Consider the following 20463-nt stretch of genomic DNA (forward strand, 5'->3'; position numbering starts at 1 on the left):
AAGGTTTAAGTATTTGTGGCACACCTTCCAGTATAAAATGGTTCATTATATTTTGTAAACAATGGAGGAAAAGCTCTTGTTGTAATTCTAGATCAGTAAACATCTTCTTAGAATCCTGGACTGTAGAGAATATTATTGCTTGGTTCAAAAAAAAAAAAAATCAATTTCCTTGAAACATACTAAATTGATGTGCTTTGGAGAAATAAGATCAATTACTACATAAAATTATGGTATTACCTGACGGTATTATAGATTTAAATCTGACCCATGTTTCAGATGAATCCACTCCCTCATTGCTAAAAATGGACAACGGACCATCAGCCAAGAAGCCCCCCTCAAATGAACTATAGTATTTACTCCAATTCATATTGACAGTTTAGCTCATTTTTTGCCTCCTTCAAGATTTCAAGACTTTCATATGTATTTTCAGCAGAAGAACCTAGCAGACAGCACCTTAACCAAGCGACCAAAGTCAGCATCACTACTACTGAGTATACCAACATCTGTACCTCCTGACGGAATGCACTGAGAAGTGTGCAGCATCCCTTCTGTGGCATCCTTGGCAAAGCTACATCACCTAAAACGTCTCCATCAGGAGGAAACATGAAACTGAGCCAGACTGTAAAATTCGCTACCAAATGGTCAAGAATGACAAGGAAAGACCGAAGAGCTATCCCAGCCTGGAAAGGACTAAGGAGACAAGATAAATATAAGATGTGATACTGGGTAGGCTCCTATCAGAAAAAGTAATTTATTGTAACAATTGAAATACGTTGAATATTATTTGTTGGCAAATAAATAGTATTATACCAATGCTCATTTCCCGGTTTAAATAGCAGGTGTCATCATGTAACAATACCAGCATTTGGGGAAGCTGGGTTTGGGAAGAGTACTCAGCAACGTTTTGGAAGTCTGAATTATTGTAAAATAAAATGTCTTAAATTTTTACCTACTTGATCTCCATTGTACAGTGTAAGGATAACACTTTATTATGCTTTAGAGCATTGCTCCAAATGAGAAACTTGTAAGTAGAACCTAGGGTTTCTGTTTACGGGTGTTTCTACTATATAAAATTTCCCCCAACACAATTTTAAAAGACTCTGTCCTACTTTCAAAGAAAGTGATTTTTTTTTTTTTTTTGCTTTGAAGATTGTATAAAAGGATTATGAAATCATGGAGGTAAACCAGGTATCCTCACGCAACCATTTGTTCATGGATGCATGAATTAGCTCCCGGGCTTGCCCACCTCCACAGCTGTAGATAATTTGCTACTTCCCAATGTCATCTAGTTACCTGCTTGGCTTATCAAAAAGATTAAATCTTATGAAGGGGAAGAGGGGTTTTATTTTGTTAAACCCTCCTATCTAGCACAATACCTATCATAGAATAGGTCCTTGATAAGTATTTGGAAAAGAAAAGAGAGAGAAAAAAGAAGGAGAGAACTCAAAGCAGCTTTACAGCATGCCAAAGAGAATTGCGGGGGGGGGGGGGGGATATAACATTAAGCGTATTTATACAAACTAAGCTTTCTCTCCGCTGATCATAATCACTAGGACAGATAATCAATATAAATCATGCAAAATGATAAGGACGAAATTTCTTCCAATATAGTTCTTATCTATATATGCTTGAACCAGCAAAGGCTCGGTGACTGTCCTGCTATTTATCTAATTCTGTCATTTATCTTGGTGAGTTACAAAGACTGCTGCAATTTCTGCAACTCCATATCAATGAGCTCTGCTTATAAAGCTTGTCAAACAATTACAGCACACTTACTACAGAAAGGCCCGATATCATCCTTTTAGGTTATCTCCTGTCTTTTGCACTTTAAAAACAGCATGAGTCCAACGTGAAAACACAATGATATACAAGGAACATTACTGTAATATTTGCTTCTCCCACCACCAAATGTACGACAAGTACAATATGTACAAACAAAAACACATGTTAAAGATGACAGCATTTTTAAATGCCTTTGATCAACATAATCAGAAAATTTAGGGCTAATCTATACTATCTAGTTTAACTGTAATTAGGTTGATAACTGTAAGCTAGCTCTCTCCATCTTAAGCTCTGTAGTCTCACCTGATAAAGCCTTTGGTGAAGGTAATTACAACCTTCACTTCTAACCTAAGATAACTTTGAAGAGAAAATGAGCAATATAAAACTGAATTAATAGTAGGTTTTTTTTTCATTTTAGTGGCAAAATCTGACATGTTTTAGTTCCATCTCAGTTTAAAGGAAATAAACAAAGACTCTGAATTATTGATTTCATGTGAAGAAAATGCACTTAGTACTTTATAGTTACAGTGGAGTATTACAAGAACTAAAAATAACTGCCAAAAGAGTATTTCTAAAAATCTAAACTTATTTGTATCCCATAGAGCTGATCCATGTGCAAATGCTTGTTGAAGCCACAAGGGTTCCACATTTCTATCAGTAAAGAAAAAAATAGAACAAGGGTTTTCTGAATTCATTCTGGTTATAAAAATAGTATAAAAATGGGCTTTCCATATAAACAGATGGAAAATAAACTATTCGCTTTCTTCTAAGACTGGAGCCAACTTTAAGTAATCTACGTATTTGTAGGATATCTTTGCATTTTTCCCCTCCCAAATCTACAAAATAGAAATACTACCATGATGAAAATGCTCCTCCCTAAGAAATTAGTATTTGTGATTATTTTCTTTTTGTATATTTAATATAAATTTGCCCAGCTAAGGAATCTAATTCAGACCTCAATTTTCAAACACAACCAATTTTCAAGTTGAAAATTTCTGGGGGTACCTGGGTGGCTCAGTGGGTTCAGCGTCTGCCTTCAGCTCAAGTCATGATGCCAGGGTCCTGGGATCAGGTCCCATATTGGGCTCCCTGCTCAGTGGGGAGCCTGTTTCTCCCTCTCTCTTGCCCCTCCCCCATTTGTGTTCTTTCTCCCTTTCTCTACCTCTCATAAATAAATAAAATCTTTTTTTTAAAAAAGGAGAAAATTTCTGGAACACTGAGCATAGCTTCAGTTATCAGGAGACAGAGAATGTCTTGGTAGGAGATATTGCTGAGATGTAATTAAATGCACTGAAAATGCTCACCAACACTTTCCAGCAAGCTTAAACTTTTTTCCATCAAGCTTAGATTTAAAGCAGAATGAATCCCACACTGCATTTCTATATATTTGATTTCGACTGGGGTAACAGGTATAAATTCTCCCTGAATGAGGAGGGAAGAAAAGGGAGTAGCAGAAAAGCCAAGAGTGATGAAAACCGCTAGAGAAGCAGACCGCAGAAGAGGCAGGAAGCACACATTTCAGTGAAAGTAACAGCCCAGAGCGCAGGGATCAGCTGGCAGCCCATTATGGTAGGAGAGATGAAAAACACTTAATACCTGGAACAGAGGCCCTGTGGTTCTGTAGACAATTTTTTTTTCTTTTTTTTGTCAGATGGTTAGGGAACGTTAAGTGAGAAATGCCAATGTGAGGAAAAGACTAATCTAGAAAAGTGCATCGTGATGCAATGAGATGGCTAGAAGTTGCTACTTCCTGTGGACTTCAAATGGCCAGTTCAGGAGACATTAAGTCATAAAGGGAAAAGCAAAGACTCTCCACCTCATTCTCCCTGTAAAAGGACAAGAAAACAGGCCAGGTGGTAATTAAGAAATACTCTTAGGGAATAGTGCACTATTACTCTTTAAAACCGTACTCTGCATGGCATGGTGACTATAGTTCATAATCTTCTACTGCCTGTCTGAAAATTCCCAAGGGAAGAGACCTTAAAAAAGTCCTCATCGCAAGAAAAAATAACACGTAAAAACCTGAGTGTAAGGTGACAGACATGGACTAGGCTTATTGCAGTGAACATTTCAGCATATATACAAATGCTGAACCATTATGTTGTATGCCTAAAACTAATACAATGTTACATATCAATTATGCCTCAATTTAAAAAAAAAATGTTCTGCCACAGTAATGTCTAGTGATTATTTCCTTAAGTGTATATGTTTCGATTCAGCAGTTTATTAGTTGATATCGTAAGAATAAGGTGGGATGCTCATGATAAATGTCAGATTCTAACATAGCTCAGAACTGCATACCATGAAGGTCTCTTGGTAAGGGTTCTAGAAGACCTCCTGGTCCCCTTCAACAGACTGTTCTGCTTTGATCTTGACTTATTATGTTAACCAAACCTAGCAAATTGGCTAAAATAATAAGGGCACAGAATCTTTTGGCCTCATTATCTCCAACATCCTGAAGACCATATTTTATTTACTGTACCGTCATTTAACTGATCTTTTTGCCCACCAGCCATAAATATGATCTCCAAATTCAAAGGTCTTAAAAATTGCAGGTGTCATTTCTCTGACATTAGAATTCAAGATCGAATCATCTGCTTCCTAATCATTTTTTTGTCATAGTCTAATCATCTACAGATAAAAACATGCTATATTTCTAAGCACACTCAGCACAGACCATTCTCCTAAGTAACTACAGTAAGTTTAAATACTACTTAGTACATAACATAATGCCTGTTTTCACCTGAAGGATCACAAATACAACACTGGACATATAACACAACAGATCATCCATATGGGGTCATCTTATAAATATGTAGTAAAGTAGATAAACAGAATGTCTAGGTTAAATGAATGCATGCTGTGAATATTTTGATCTCATCTGTTCTCAGAAAGAAACTTGAATTATGGGTATCATTGTTCCCATTTTAGAGATGAGGAAACTAAATTTTAGTAATATTTCACAATTTAACCCAAATTCCACAACTAGTAGGAAGTGGTAGAATCCACAATGAGACTGCAGTCAATTTAACATACACTATAATATCCATTATGAGATCAAATTACGCTCTCAAGTTTACCAAGGACATTATATATGTTTTCCAAATTAAATGACAGGATTTTGTCAGGAAGACTAGGAGTCTAGCCATCTAATTAGTACAGGTTTAAATACATGTCTATAAAAAGTAATGATTGCTTTCCTTCTTTTCTTTCCATGAACATCTGCCTCTCCATTTTTCCACATCTTCATCTAAAACTTTTCTTTTTCTAGGTCTTGCGAACACTTTAAAAAAGGAAAATATATTTATTCTACATAACCCAAGTGACTGAAACTGTACTGAGGTCAAAGTCATTATTGTAACTATTTATACAGACTGCCAGCCTAAGGAGGATCATTTCATCATCTCATATATACAATCTAAAGTATTCGAATTCTCTGCCAGCTCCTTCCAAGCAAATGTAAATTGTTCCTTTGAAGCCTTTTGTGTCTATAAATTCCCTCTCCATCTCAAATTATTTTACTGTCCTTTTTCTGGACTTGTATGTTTTTGTCTATCAAGGCTTTGTTTTTTTCTTTTGTTTCGTTTTTAACCTATTTACCATCTTGGACATTCTTTTACTGTGAATGACAGTATTGAACTCCCAATATACAGCCTGCCAAGAGATAAGCACAAACTTGTTTCCTGTCACATAAAATCTACAAAGCAATGGTCTCTAATTGAAAGGAAAGCACAGAATATCTCTTTTACTAATCAAGAAACCGCACAATTTCTCTTAGAAAAATAACAACAGCATGGCCTGGTAACTTTATATGTATTTGGAATTTAAGTCACCTAGGGATATCCATTTTTGTAATTCTAAATGGTCTTAGAGGGATTATTTCAACATAAGCATTCTCAATGATGATGCAAAAAACTTTAAAATTTAAAATAAAGGTGTTTTTAAAATTTTAAATTATGGTTATTTCAAAATACCAACGTCATTCGGGCAACTCCACTTAAAACCAAATTAACGGGAATATTCCAGTGGCCTTTAGAAAACTTTACATTCCCATAAAAGTGTGATCTCACCTAATAACTACTGACACAATGAATTCATTGAATATTATATACCTATCTACTGAAAAAAAAAGTTTGATGACACTGTTAAATATGTATTAAAAATATATGAAACTAAGGGCCAGATTCCTAGTTAATAACACTGTGTAATGATTATTGCTCTCACTTTGTTGACAAGCAAATGAATGAGAGAGATTGAGGGAGCACTGCACAGAAATGCACAGTCTATGTGATGGTACTATTGATAAAGGTACAATGGCTATAAAAAACTTACACACAAAAACCCTTGTGTACTTACATATCCTTTCTTAGGGCAGAAAATGCTATCACTGGGCCACAAAAACATCGTAATCCACACCCTAGAAACTCTACTGGTTCAGGTCCCCTTTGTTTATAATATAAACATTTGTATTATAATACAACTATTTATAATACAGCACAGTCAGTATTTATAAACTATAGGAATATCAAAGGAATATAATAATAAAGATTACTTTGACTTCTGTAGATACCCATCAACAAAAACAGATTTTTCACTCTTCCTTAAGATGTATTCAAATGAAACAATGACCCATGGAATAAATAGCAAAGATTCTTCAGGCATTCAAAGTGGAAAATTCACTCATGGATAAATGCACCAGTTTGCTGTGTTTCATTTTATCAGGAAGAGACGCATAACACTGACCAAGGCTAGAGCAGAAAGGCAGAGAGAGAGAGATCTCGCCGATGCATGCTACTTAGAAACTCTTTACCAGTACTTGGCGCCAAACTGAGAAATTTGGGGAAAATCTTTACACAATCAAACCTGAAGTAGATTAAAGACTGGGAACATGATACGAGGATGGTAGGGCCATGCTCTTTCAAAACACCCTTCAGTGCAGAAAGCACGTGAGTAGAAATCCCCCACCCAAATATTCAGACAGAACGAAGCTGTGAAAGAAAAAAAAAAAAAATCCAATTGGCCCCCAAACATGCACCACCAACTGCCCACTTTTTGTCCGATATCAATTAGAAACTGACTTCTGTTACCGTTCATTTTTAACCAAAAGGAAAATCTGAAAACAACAGCAACAAAAAACAAAAAACAGATCCATCAAAACAAGACCAAGACCACCACTAAGAAAAGCGGGTCAGAATTGCTCATAACTGAGGGACGATAGGCTCGATAATTTCACTTTGCAGTCTTTAAGTTGCAAGTATCAGAAAAGGATAAATAAGCATAAAGTTAGTATGTATTTAAATAGTACTCCCCCCCAAAAGAATAAAGAAGCTAAAAAAATCAACTGTCCAGACGTACCCACTACCCTTCATTTTAGTGAGTATTCTCGTTCTAATTTTGAAAATAAACGTTTTACTAATTTGCCACAATCATGGTAAACGAAGCATCTGTAGACTCCTCCTCTCTTTCTAGAAATAAACATCACTCCCTAAGTTATGGCTTCAGTGTATGGAGAGCAATCTGGACTATAATTTCAGACTGGTTAATGCCAAAAACTTCACGAACTATTTCACAGGAGTAATCGTTATGGTCTCCCCAAAGCAAAAACAGCAGTTCTCCAGCCAACCACAAACATTCACAATAATCATTTGTGACTTTGAAAGGCCAAATGCCCTACCTTTCCTACATAGAGAGGGTCTGAACCCATGTATTCCTCCAGCACAAAGAACTGATTCCACACCCAGCTGCGCTTGGTTCGGGACCTCCCTGATTGGAAATAGGGCTTTGATCCGGACCTGGAGAGCTCTGCTTGACTCATCCCAGAGAAACACAGGAAAAGCGCTATTAGCTGCAGAAAATGGCAGAACTCCACTTTGCCCAACTTCATCTTTTTTTTTTCTTTCTTTTTCCTGTGTAAGAAAAAAACCTTGACAAGAGAAAAGGCACAGTTCCAGTTGGCTTAGGAGCTCTTGCCTCCGGCAGGGTGTCAGCTGGGAGTCCAGAGATAATAATTTGCAGAGTGTTCGATTGCGAGGGGTCACCACTGCTGAATAAGCTTGGCCAAAGAATGGTGTAATAGGTACCTAGCAGGACAAAAAGAAGAGCTAGTGTCAGCAACCAAAACGCAGCCTAACTTTTAACTTTCCTTTACGAACTTACTATTGATTTTCCCAAGATACCATTATTTGCATAATCGTTAAATTATTAATGACAAACTTACACATTTACAAGAACTGTTGCCACATGTATAGATCACGAATACTGCTGGGGCAGAATTATCCTCGTTCCATAACACAATCTTAAAACTTTGTGTCTCTTCTAGGCATTCTATTTGAACATATGGTTTACTTAATACAAATGGAGCGACATCAGTTAAAAAATCATTTTAATGCTAGCCTTTATTATTTTTCTCCTTTATATTACAGTCAGTTGCATTCATTGGTATTAGAATATGAAAGCAAAGCAGCTCAAAGCAGGGATTTAACCAAATGGGAAGGACATATGCTGGTTTAAATCTCTTCTGTGAAACTGTAAAGAGAAATAAAGAGAAGTATGAGGTGATTCAAAACCGGTTGATTGATTCTGAGTCACAGAACACCAGCTGTTTTGATGTGTTCTGATTTGATTGTGATCAGCTGCAAAGCTCAGTAGTTTCCATTTTCCACCCTTCAAACCTATTGTCATGTCTCCTCTGTAGCATGCCATTAGGTGACACTCTGGCTCAAATACCTACTGAACGTCTTACAGTATGGCTTGTGCATAGTAGGGCTTCCTTCCCTAAGGATATGGAATTGAAGAGATCACTAGAGAGGTGTGAACACTCAACCATATTTGTGAGCCCTGTTCACTCTGAGTGTGCACCCAGCATGCCTCGGCAGCAGCATGAAAACAAAACAACTTTTATTCTAAAGTCTACATATTTCACTACAGAATTGTTTATGCAAGAGATATAAAACCAGTTACAAAACAAACTTCCAAACATACCCCAAGACACAGAGGAATAAGAACTTAATGGCAAAAATCTTGTTGAGATCACTATGCTGTACTTTGGTTAATAAATTCATTTGACTATAACTAAATCAACAATAGGATAATTAAGGTGAGAGTTCACATTTGCTCTTTTGGGGAGGTAGTGGTGGCAAAATATAGTTTTAAGGACATGAAGCCAAAAGATAGTTCCCTATCAAAGCAGGAAATAAACTGTCTTTATATTATTAGCTTTCTCATCTTCCTACCTGTCTCTCCTGTAACACGAGTGTCTGTGACTTATTAGATGATTTCTGACAGCAAAGTTGCTTATGGAAAATGCCTTATCTAATAGAAGAAAAATGAAATGTCTTAAACATGTTAAAATAGTCGACACAACTGTTTAAAAAACAGGTTGCATTGACTTTGAGCTCTGTTCAAATGAACATATACATGTTAAAAATATCCCTATCAAGTTCTGAAATTCCAGAGGGCATTCCAGAATAATCCAATGTACAGCTGATTGATATATGCTGAGAACCACCCGAACAGTAAACTGTTATTGGAGCATATTACTGTAGTCTATGCAATGAGCCCCTTCTTCTAAAATCCAAATATCTTATCTAGGCATCTAAAATGAATCTGGTTCATTTGGAAATCACTCTGGAAGGATTAGTTGTTCTAAGACTTAGAATCATAAACAAGGAGTAACTTGGGGTCATATCTTTGTATTCCAATGTAGGCTCCTCCATTAGGTTGAAAGTTAATTGCAGGGAGGTCTGAGCTAACCCACCTGAGAAGTGAGTTAAAGAAGTTGATGGCAAGTAGGTGCTTAGACTGGGAAATGGAGGGTAGTATGGACTGGTCTATAATGAGCTAGGAGTCACGGCCAGGAGCTTACAGTGAGTGGCCTTTGTAGGAATGGCTGACAGCATGCCAAGGGCCAAGATCATGGGTTCCCTTCATGCCAGTGGCAAATCACATTTCCAGGAGATCGAGAGGGATGACTTAGAGTTCTGGACTGTCTAGCATGTGAGAGCTGTGGCCGAAGAACATTTCAGTTTCACGGTTCTACTTCCTCCAAAGAGAATGTGTTTTCTCATAAAAACAAGTAAATAAATACTTTGGTCCCTAAGACAATTTTTTTTTTTAAATGTGCTATAGTTATATTAGTTAATCTACTTTATGTTTCAGGTGAACTTGGTAACATTGTTATATGATGAAATGCATCCAAGCTCTAAGAAACAAAGTAACAAATGATATTTTGGAATTCAAAATTTGGGAAGTTACCAAAATTATACACTAGGAAAAACTATAGGCACCTGCATCAGGTAAAGATTCAAATGCTGACTCTGTCCTGTCTTAGCTATGCATTCTTGAACACATGACTTAAATTCTAATATAAGTTCCAGAGATGAAGCCTTAACCTCTAACTTACAAAACAAAGATGGTAATAATTGCATCTACTTTGTAGGATTAAATAAGCAAATCATAAAAAATTAAGGATGATGCCTGACACAATTAAAAGCCCTAATTTTTTTTTTTTAAGATGATGGGGCTATTATCATGATATTTTCTAGTTATCTTAAAGTTAGTTTGTGATGTTTTCATTTTAAAGTTACTTATAGGAAAGTGTTTTAGACAACTCTTGCACTGAATGAAAACATTCTTGGTAGTTCCAGTCTCAGTGTCAGAGAACTATATGGATCATGAACCCAAAATCCTATACGAATATAAACAATGGCATCAAATTATTTAAAAAAAAAAAAAAAGAATGTAATACTTTCTTTCCTAAAGGCATGTCTTCTGTGATTTTTTAATAAAAATATTATTTATTTATTTGATAGAGAGAGAGACATCAAGAGAGGGAACACAAGCAGGAGAAGTGGGAGAGGGAGAAGCAGGCTCCCCGCTGAGCAGAGAGCCCGATGTGGGGCTCGATCCCAAGACCCTGGGATCATGACCCGAGCTGAAGGCAGACACTTAATGACTGAGCCACCAAGGCAACCCAAGTCCTCTGTGATTTTTATAAGTCAAAGACTGGCATCAGAATTGGAGAAATTTGAATTCACTCAAAATGTTCACTAATAAGAAAAAGAAATATAATCTGGACCGGGAACAGGATCAGTGGGGTCTTTGTTCTAAAACCTCCTTCATTTGCTATATGACCTTGGATCCTTCTGGGATTTCATTTTCCACATTTGCAAAATGAGAGAAATGAGCTAAATTTAAAAATCATATTTTTTATATATGTAACTTCACTGTTTTGACAATTACACAGAATTGGTTTTGTTGGCTTTTTTAGACTGTAAAAAAGTGCACATTGTTAATGACTAAAGATTTAAGAAAGTCATAGGGATGTAAAAGAAGCATTTTTCACATTTATAGAATTTAGCATGAATTTTAACATGAGATGTTTAAATTAGACTTGCCTCTTGAAGACCCTTTCTCTTCCATATGAAATTGTGAAGTTATCAAACCAGCCAGAACATAGAAAAGAAGTCAGACACAGAACACGCTATGGATTACTTTGCAGTCACTGAGTTAATGTTTGCGAAAGAGACTAGAGAGTTTTGTACTTTCCTGTTTAAATGAAGTGTTTTAAAAGCAGCTATTATTAACATTGACCTTGATAAATAGGCATGTCCATGCTATCTTTGTATCACAGTATCTAGAACAGAAGCAGACACACAATTAACCTTTGGAACACATTTACATAAGGTTTCTTTTCATTATGCTTATTTTTTTTAAATATGGTAAGCTAACCATGTAAGTCAATATATAAATTCCTTGGTAGCTCTACCATGTTTATGAGTGACAATCCCTTTGAAAAAAAAAAATCCCATTATATTTCTCTGTAATATTTGAAGTACTTGCCAGGCTCTTGAGCCAAATTTTCTTTACCTTTCTTGAAGGTCTATGAGTGTACAAGGATATTTTAACTGGCCTTGTGTACATTATTGGAGGATAAAATTCTCTTTTATGTGGCAGATAAATGATCCCATAATGCCTATTGTAGAAAGCACTTAGAAAATCAGAAACTCATGTGTGAATGTCTGTGATTGGAGCAGGGGGGGTTTATATGTGTTCATCATCATTTTTGATAGTAACTATCAACTATCTGCTGGAAATGAACACCGGATGCAACAGGGGGTAGTCCCAGGGCAGGTGGCCCTTCATCAGACTTCCCCAACCCTTGCTTTCCTTCACAAGTGGATCTGTTTCCAAGGTAAACACCGGTACAACAGTTGAACCTGAGTCATCCTGACCTGAACTGAGATAGCATGAAAGAAATGAAGATCCCTGACGCATTATGAAAAACCTTGTTATTTGTGGTCTTCAAAGAGAAGTCATCAGAACGGGAACTTGAGATTTCCTACCACAAGTAGGCTTCCTATCTTCCCGCAGATATCCACACAGATCAAGTCACCATGATAACACTCTCCTCCATATAAATTAACTTGAGCACACAATCAATCACAATTGTCATTTTTTTCACAATGGGTTAAATACGGACTCGCAAATCTGTGCCCCAAACCCAAGCCCTGCACCCTTCCCTGCTAGGCTCCCATATTGCTTATCTTCTCTCTTCCTTCTGCCTCCTGAGTTTTATAGACAGTTTTATAAACAGTTAATCACGGAAAAGTCCCATCAGAAACAAGCAGAGACCCCGGCACCCAAATGGTGTCATGTGTCACTGTGTCCTCTGTGGGAAAGCTTAAGGGTGTGAGCCACTGTAAGTCTGGAGAGCTGACCTGTTCACTATTGCTGGCTCAGGAAAAAAAGGACAGAACAATGACGTATTGATAGACAGCTTAGGTAACTTCTACAGATTTTTTTTTATAATTTTTTTAATAGTTTTTATTATTATTTTTTAAGATTTTATTTATTTGACAGAGATCACAAGTAGGCACAGAGGCAGGCAGAGAGAGACAGGAGGAAGCAGGCTCCCTGCTGAGCAGAGAGCCCTATGCGGGGCTCGATCCCAGGACCCTGAGATCATGACCTGAGCCCAAGGCAGAGGCTTTAACCCACTGAGCCACCCAGGGACCCCAACTTCTAAGATTTAAGTCAACTTCTAGACAATTACGAATGTGCAGCATTAAAGCTTTGAGGAGAAAAACAACAGGAATATGTTCTGAGGAGGAAAGAACTGAACAGGAGCCAACCAGATGTTTGAAAGACTGTACTGGTTGCTACTGGATTAATAACCTAAAATTTAAAAATACATATACTATATATCTGAGTGAGACTTAAAAAATGTTCTTTCTCTGATATCTTAAAGCTAAAGCTTGTAGGGAATCAATCCCATTTACAACTGAACCGAAAACCATCATCTACGTAGGAATAAATCTAAGAAGTGAAAGACCTGTACTCTGAAAACTATAAAGCACTGATGAAAAAAAATTGAAGATGACAAAAAGAAGTGGAAAAACATTCCACGCTCATGGATTAGAAGAAAAATATTGTTAAAATATCTGCACTACCCAAAGGAATCTACAAACACATTGAATGCAATCCCTATCAAAAAATAAAACTTTTGTGTTTTTAAAAATAAAACTTTTTTTTTTTTTTGCTGAACTAAAGATTCACGAAAATCACAGCTAATACTGTGATCAGCACAACACACCTTAGTCCAGAGAATACAAAATGAACCCCCAAAAAAGAAATTTTAAGTGGATTGGAGCAAAATGAGGAGGTGGTGATGAGAATCAGTCAAACAGTATATACTAAATCAACATCATTTATTTGACCTGAAATCACTTTGGCATGCTACTTTTTTGTTCCAATTATTTTTGTTCAACTGAGTGGCAAAGAATTATTTCCAAGTAGATAGTTTATTATTCATTTAACTTTAATAGCTTATATTATTTTACCCAAATGAATTCATTATTATAAAATTTTCTTGGATTTTCTGCTCCACTTAACATCGCTGTGAAACCACTTTTAAAAATCAGATCAAGTGACTATCATACTCTTAATACAATGTTTGTTCATACTTAAAAACAATGGCTAAAACTCCCTTAAAAACAAAAAATATTTTTATGCATCAGCATGCCAATGGCTAACCAGAAAAAGCATAAATGTTGTAGAGCCTGTTCTACCTAAATCAAAGGCAACATGCTAAACACATGACAAGTAGCATGAAATGTATCCGATTCAGCCAGTCACATAAATATAGAACCATAAGAGTAGTTTTAAACACATGCCTAATTACCAATTAATTTATATATGCTAAACTGCTTCTTTAAAAGTGCTAAATGCCTTCTAGAAGTAACTCGAGCTATGAAATATGATTATCAATTATGTTAAAAGGAAATATATTGCTATTTTAGATCTTGTGGCAAAGTTAAAGTGGAACTTTTTTTTTTTTTTTTGCAGTCCAATATAAATAACTGATGGCTTATCTCAGTTAAAGACTATCAACACAGTGTCTCTAAAGGACAGGCAAGGGACAGTTGCTGTGTTCTCTGTGTCTGCAGTTGCATCAGACACAGGTCTGAAACGGTTTTGAAATATACTGAATGTATATCACACGAACACATGGTTTATTATCTACTGGCAATTTAAAGAAGATGGGATGAAGTTGTGCCTCGCCTTTAGAAAATAAATACAATTCACAATTATGTGGAACATAATATCCCCAAAATATGTTGTCAGATGCATTTTCTAGAAAAACAATTGTAAGAATGACATTTGAGGAGTCAGTGTACTTGATAGAAAATAATCAATGAGCATGTGAAAAATCCATAGTGGATGATTGCCAAACATCTCTAGTATCTAATTGATACTCCCTAAGATGTTTTGCTCATGAATTTATAAAACATAATAGTACCCAAAAATCAGAGTTGTAACAAAAACAAAACAAAAAGTCTTGCTGTTGTCCTTTTGGGAAAAAAACTGTCATTTTCAGGACTGCTTTAAAGTTGAACTACATTTTGACAAGCAACATATTTTTAATGGATCCTTATGAAAGGAGAACAATACACATGTTCAAAAGCGGAAATGATACCATTTCACAGCAGTGGTTAGAAGCCCTGATGACACTATTACCATTGCTTTAAGAACAACCTTCCATATATTAGCTCTTTTGTACAGTCTGACAAAAGATGCCTTTTTAGAATACTCCCTGAGTATTTAATAGCATTATTTAAATTCAAAGAAAAGGCTCCTCCTGCTTCATCCAATGGCTTCTTTTAAGACTTTCATTTGTCCTTGTTTTCCCCAGGACAGCAGCCACCTGTCACCACTGAGGTCCACACTGTGATTTATCTCTGTACACAAAGTTAGAGGAGTCTGCTTTGTAACAAGAATAATACTTGCCCATTGTCGTTTTTATTTATTTTTAAAAGTAGACCCACTTAATACATTTGGACAATGCAAAAGAGAGAAAAGATATTCTAATCTCCCATTCATGAATGAGCAGATGTCATAACTCTACAACAGAGAGAAAAAAATCCAAGACAAGGAGTATTTCAAGAGCTTGGACACACTTTTTTTTTCTCGCCCCCCCCCCCAACCACCACATACAAGCAGAGCTTTTAAAAGAATAATGTTTATGGGACAGAGAGAATGCCACATCAGTGCTGAAGAAGGTAATCATTTGGTTCTCGGGAGGGTTCATGTTGGGAAAAGAAAAACAAAAAACAAAACAAAACCAAAACAACAACAACAACAAAAATGTAAAGATGTCCCTAAACCCGCTGCTCCTGATGTTTGAATAGTCCTTGAGTAGCGGAACCACAGAGCTAGAACACACATTAGAAAAACCTAAGGTAAGGCAGTCTCTTCTTTTTTTCCTAAGAAAACCAAAATCTACCGAATTCTAGTGAAATGTCCAAGATCACACAGCAAGTTCCTCATGGTACTGGGCGTGACTGGTTACACAGAAAACTAAAAATATTTGTTAAACATTTCTCATTCTGACACTAAAGATCTTTTTTTTTTTTTGTAATTTATCATATACTCCAAAAGCCAAGAAAAATAAGTTTATTCCTACTCAGATGTCTATAGGACCATGCGTTTGAATTCTCCAAGTAGATCATTAGGATTCCTATCCAGAAGAGTCAGGAGGATCAGGAGTGCAGAGTGAGACTAGGAGTGAAAGGATCTGTTGTTTAGGACTGTAATTTATATGTTACACAAAAACCACTGTGAGAGGCTCCAACTTTAAAATCACCTCTCCCTTCTAAATCTGGTGAGTGATCAAAGGATACCTACTGCCCTGTGACACTACAGTAACTACTTCCACTGAAATGTAAACAATAGCTTATTATTTTAGAAATAGGGTACCAACCCAAAAAAATATCAGGATATTTTTGTAGATGCCTATGTAGAGTCATCTGGTTGTTGCTACAAATCCTATATTTTGAAAGGACTGTCTACTCCTAACTTAACTATAATCATTCTAGATTTAATATTACCATCTTTAGCTTCTATTATAAAATATACTACCATTTTCTTTCTTTTATCTGTATACCACTGGAAGTTTAGTATTAGCTTCAATAATGTTAATACTGATGAAACAGCCCTCGTCTTTTTTACTGAAAAGGTATAATTTTTTACATTTTAATTAGTGAGGTTGGGGACCCTCTGTGATATGTGACTTCTCACGTAAAGAAACTGTGATCAAATCCATTAGCTCCCTGGGCCAGATAACGTTACAACCACAGACCACAGCCTCCTACCGTTAACTGGCCTAAATATTCAGGCAGGGGCCCTGGAAATGAATCACACAGCCTGTAGCGTGCATCTGGCTATCAGACATGGAATGAAAACTTCTCTAAGTGGATTACAGAGTCAATTTCAACTAAGCACAAATAACTTCTGTCACAGGTATAAGGAATGCAAAAGAAAGAGGAGAAAGAGTTTATAATTAACTGGAAGAAGCCCATGTACATTAAAAAGAAAACAAAAATGACAAACCATATCCATCTGAGCTATTTATATACTATCATACGTAGTATTATATATATGTACTATACATATGTATGTACAATTATAACAGTAAAATTATACTTAAATTGCTTTTCCTTTATATTTCTACACTTCTTAGCTATATCAATTTTTAATTCACCTTAGCATTTACATTGAGCCAGGTATGATACATATGACTTCAATAAAAGGAATTATGTTTCAATAAACATTCTGCAAAAGAACCTAAAAGAAATTCTACCAGAATGAAAATCTAGAGTATCATCTGAGATGAATATACGGACAGATGTCTGCATAGTCATTTGCACTGATAATTTTGTCAGTGAGGGATCTTGCAGAATGACGAGGGGGAAATGTTTGCAGGGGTAGCTTTCTGCAAAACCAGCAAATCCCCAGAGGAGGCACTCGAGTATTGCTGGTTACAGCTAGATCTGCTCTGCTTGTCAGAGGCTGAGAACATGGTCACACACAGGACTCTGATCACATGTCTTTTTTCCTTGTCCTCAGCTCCCCTTTCTCACTCCATTTAGAAGCAACTGATTCCTTCATGCCAAGGAGAAAAGCTTCCATCACAATCCCTTTGCAATGCACTAATATGCATTAGTTATTTTAGAAGTTTCTGAAACTCCCATTTTAAACTAAGTCTTTAAAGCCTTCCAACCAAGTTAAAAAAAAAAAAAAAACCAACAAAAAAAGAACATTTATGTGTATGTGAGCGAGAACTGTGATATGTTACAAACCACTAATACAATAAATGCAAAATCTTATAAAGTCAAGGAAGGTTAAGATCACTCAAGCATAAATATTCACAACACTGAACAATTTATGGGCTTGGTACTTACTAACAGATTTCTAAAAGATTTGACAAAGAGTATTTGACTCTCTACAAAGATGTATTCACTTCCTCATATCAGTATACATTCTGAGAAGTTTATAATAGCTTTGCCATCAAAACAACTAAAATGCTGAATGACAGGTAGACCAGCAAAGAAATCACGCCTGAGGAGGCACAGTGGGTTGATTTTTAGATCTAGGAAGGCTGAACAGTAGCCAAAACTCCGTATGCTCCCTACCCTCTCTTTTTCACTGGACACTAAAAACTAGAGTCAATTCAAGGGTAAACTGCAGGACTACAGATGCTTTACAATTATCCTTTTATTAAAAAAAGGGAAAAGCTCTGTGCTATTATATAAAAAGTAGACTTAAGAAGAGTTGTGAGTCTGTCAACTGATTGTTAACACAATTCTAATGACCTACTGCAGCCCTTAATAACAATAATACCTCACGTTGTAAGCGCACAATGCCCTTTTATTAAAGCTGCACACTGTAATAGCTTTTAGCAGGGTGATGGTCCTGATTATTGTTCTCTTTATTTTTCTAACCACAGACTTTACCAGATAAGACTATTAACACTGAATGCTACCTAATTGTTTCTGCCACTCCACTCCATATTAAACACTAACATATAAGCAAGACTTTCACAAAGTTGTCAGTTTCATTACTTGCCTCAATTCTTTTGCATTTTTATTCATACTATTCCAAATATCCCTAAAAATAAAGAAAAGGATTCTTAATGTTTTTCCTTTAAGATATAATAACAAGAGTTTCAGTAAACATAAAGCCTAACCAGTTCTTGGCGGGGGGCGGGGGGTAATTTCTGGTGAGTTATTGAAAGCTTCCAACCTAATTACTACTTTCCTTAGCTCCCCCCCACCACCAATTTGTCTTTATAAAAACACACTTAAAACTATTTAGATGTTGCTGACAGTGAATCAATGCAAACTTTCCTTTTAAAAGGGGGGAGATACTGCCCCTAAACTCTTAAAATGTATGCTTTTGTGCTGTTAACCTGTTTTTTAAATGTACACTTGTCACTTAGTATCAGCTTTATACTCACATGTTATTTACATTTTTCTATATCCCTCCCTCCCACCCCCCATGAAGTTCTGTTTATCTACCTCTGTATGGAAAATGACCTAAACACCTGTCTGGTTACAGGGATTATGAAGGACGAGTCCTACTTAAAGATATTTCACTTAAATGATCTAACAAAGAGAAGATATTTCTTGCAACATAAAAGGCGCTTTAAGTGTATTCATGGTTCAATCTGCAGATCTCCAAAGCCTTGAGACACCCACTCCTTGACGATTTCTTCACAGGTTCCCAAAAGTCCACTGCTGGGTGAACTCACTGCCAGTCTTTACTCACCTGAACTATATCTAAGAAATCCGTAAGGTTAACGATCTAAAACGTGAAAGCAATACAGCAATAGGTCCTCTCTCACTAATCCACGCTCGGAGGTTGAATACCAGCAACTAGCTGTGTAGCAGGTGCACCCACGGAGAAGTCCACCACGCATTCAGAGAAACAGGGCGCCCTTTTCCCCACGCAAACCTAAGGTAGAGCCAGGCGGCAGGGGAAGCAGGGCGCTGAGCAGAGGCAAGCCCTGCAGACGCACCGTAGCAGCAGAATACTAATTACAGGAAAAAGCAAAACACCCTTAGATGAGTTCCACCTTCTCCAAACGTAAAGGGAGTCCAGTGCGGACGGTTACAGGGACTCCTGTACACGCAGGCACACACCCCCTTCCGGTCTCGGACCGCTGCAGAACCCGGCGGCCCAGCGGGCGCGGAGTTCGGCCCCCATCCATCCCAGGTCAACGCGGGCCACTCGCGTTCCTCTCGGAGGAGAGCGCCCCAGACTCCGGGTTTCCCACTGGATCTGGAGCGCGCTGGGATCGCCGTGCCCCTGAACTCGCCAGCACTCGCAGCACCTGGGGTCTGCCCGCGCAGGCTCTCTCGGGGCCGAGCGCCCTCGGCTCGGTAACGCACGTCTGTCCTGCCCTGCGGAGCCCCGTCTCGCGGCCACGTCGCAGAAACTTGGGGACGCCCAGGGAAACTCCGCACGGATCCCCCCGCCCGCTCTCCGCTTGCCGACGAGTCCGGCCTCAGACGCGCACGGCGAGGGCGCGCTCCTGCCCGGCGGCGCCTTCCCCAGCCCCAAGCCGGCAGACGCACTCACCTGGGGCCTCGCTGCCCTCCCGGCGGCGTCCGGCGCCCGCGACCCGGGTGTTTGCATCCGAAAGGGCGCGCGCTTCGCAGCCGGGCGCCCGCGGGCACTTCGGGACCCGGGGCGCGCAGCTCGGCGCTCGCGGGGGACTGGCGGCGCCCGCTCGGCACCCTCTGCGGCCGGCCGCACGCGCGCTCCTGCTCCAATCACAGCCCTCTCCGCGGGGCGCGGGGCGCGGGGCGCGGGGTCGCTGCCCCGGCCGCGGGCGCCCCCGGCCCGCCGCCTGCGTCTGCTCCGAGGGGCCAGCCGGCTCTCCCGCGCGGCTCAGACGCCAGGTCCGGAGCGAGCGGGAGCGCGCGTCCGGAGAGAGGGCGAGAGGGCGAGCGCCCTGGAGAAGGAAGGAGGGCGCCGGGGCGGGAAGGCGCGGAGAAGGCGACGGTGGTCGGAGGCGACGGATGCCTGCTGTCAGCGCCAGGCGACACCGGCCCGGGGAGCCACTGAGACTTGGGTACCTCCTGGAGACCCAGCGAGGGCTATCGGAAAGGAAGTGGCTCCGCCGCCACGCGCGCACACACGCGCGCGCACACACGCGCACCCCTCCTCCAGCGCCCTCCTGACAGCTCGGCGCAGACCGAGTCCTTCGCGGGGAAATCAAGGGGAGCGCGGGAAGTAGGAGGGGCCGCAGCCCATCCATCTCTCCGCCAGGTATTTGCATCTGAAAGCGCGAAGCTGGAGGAGAGTTTGGAGAATTTTTTTTTCCAGCGCCCTCCCCTC

General features: G+C 38.7%; 1 protein-coding gene across 1 annotated transcript in view; it reads right to left on the minus strand.

Moving 5' to 3' along the window:
* Positions 1 to 19850, minus strand: part of CDH7 (cadherin 7) — a 119502-nt gene extending 99652 nt beyond the window's left edge. Inside the window, exons 1-2 of the mRNA XM_032872262.1 lie at positions 19702 to 19850; positions 7457 to 7862 (exon numbers count right to left, since the gene is read on the minus strand). Coding sequence (XP_032728153.1) covers positions 7457 to 7666 — 210 coding nt within the window. The 5' untranslated portion in view covers positions 7667 to 7862; positions 19702 to 19850. The remainder of the gene's footprint in view (positions 1 to 7456; positions 7863 to 19701) is intronic.
* Between the last annotated feature and the right edge of the window lie 613 nt (positions 19851 to 20463).

This window comes from Lontra canadensis, unplaced genomic scaffold (assembly GCF_010015895.1).
Source record: "Lontra canadensis isolate GAN:19392208 unplaced genomic scaffold, GSC_riverotter_1.0 scaffold44, whole genome shotgun sequence".
Taxonomy (NCBI): domain Eukaryota; kingdom Metazoa; phylum Chordata; class Mammalia; order Carnivora; family Mustelidae; genus Lontra; species Lontra canadensis.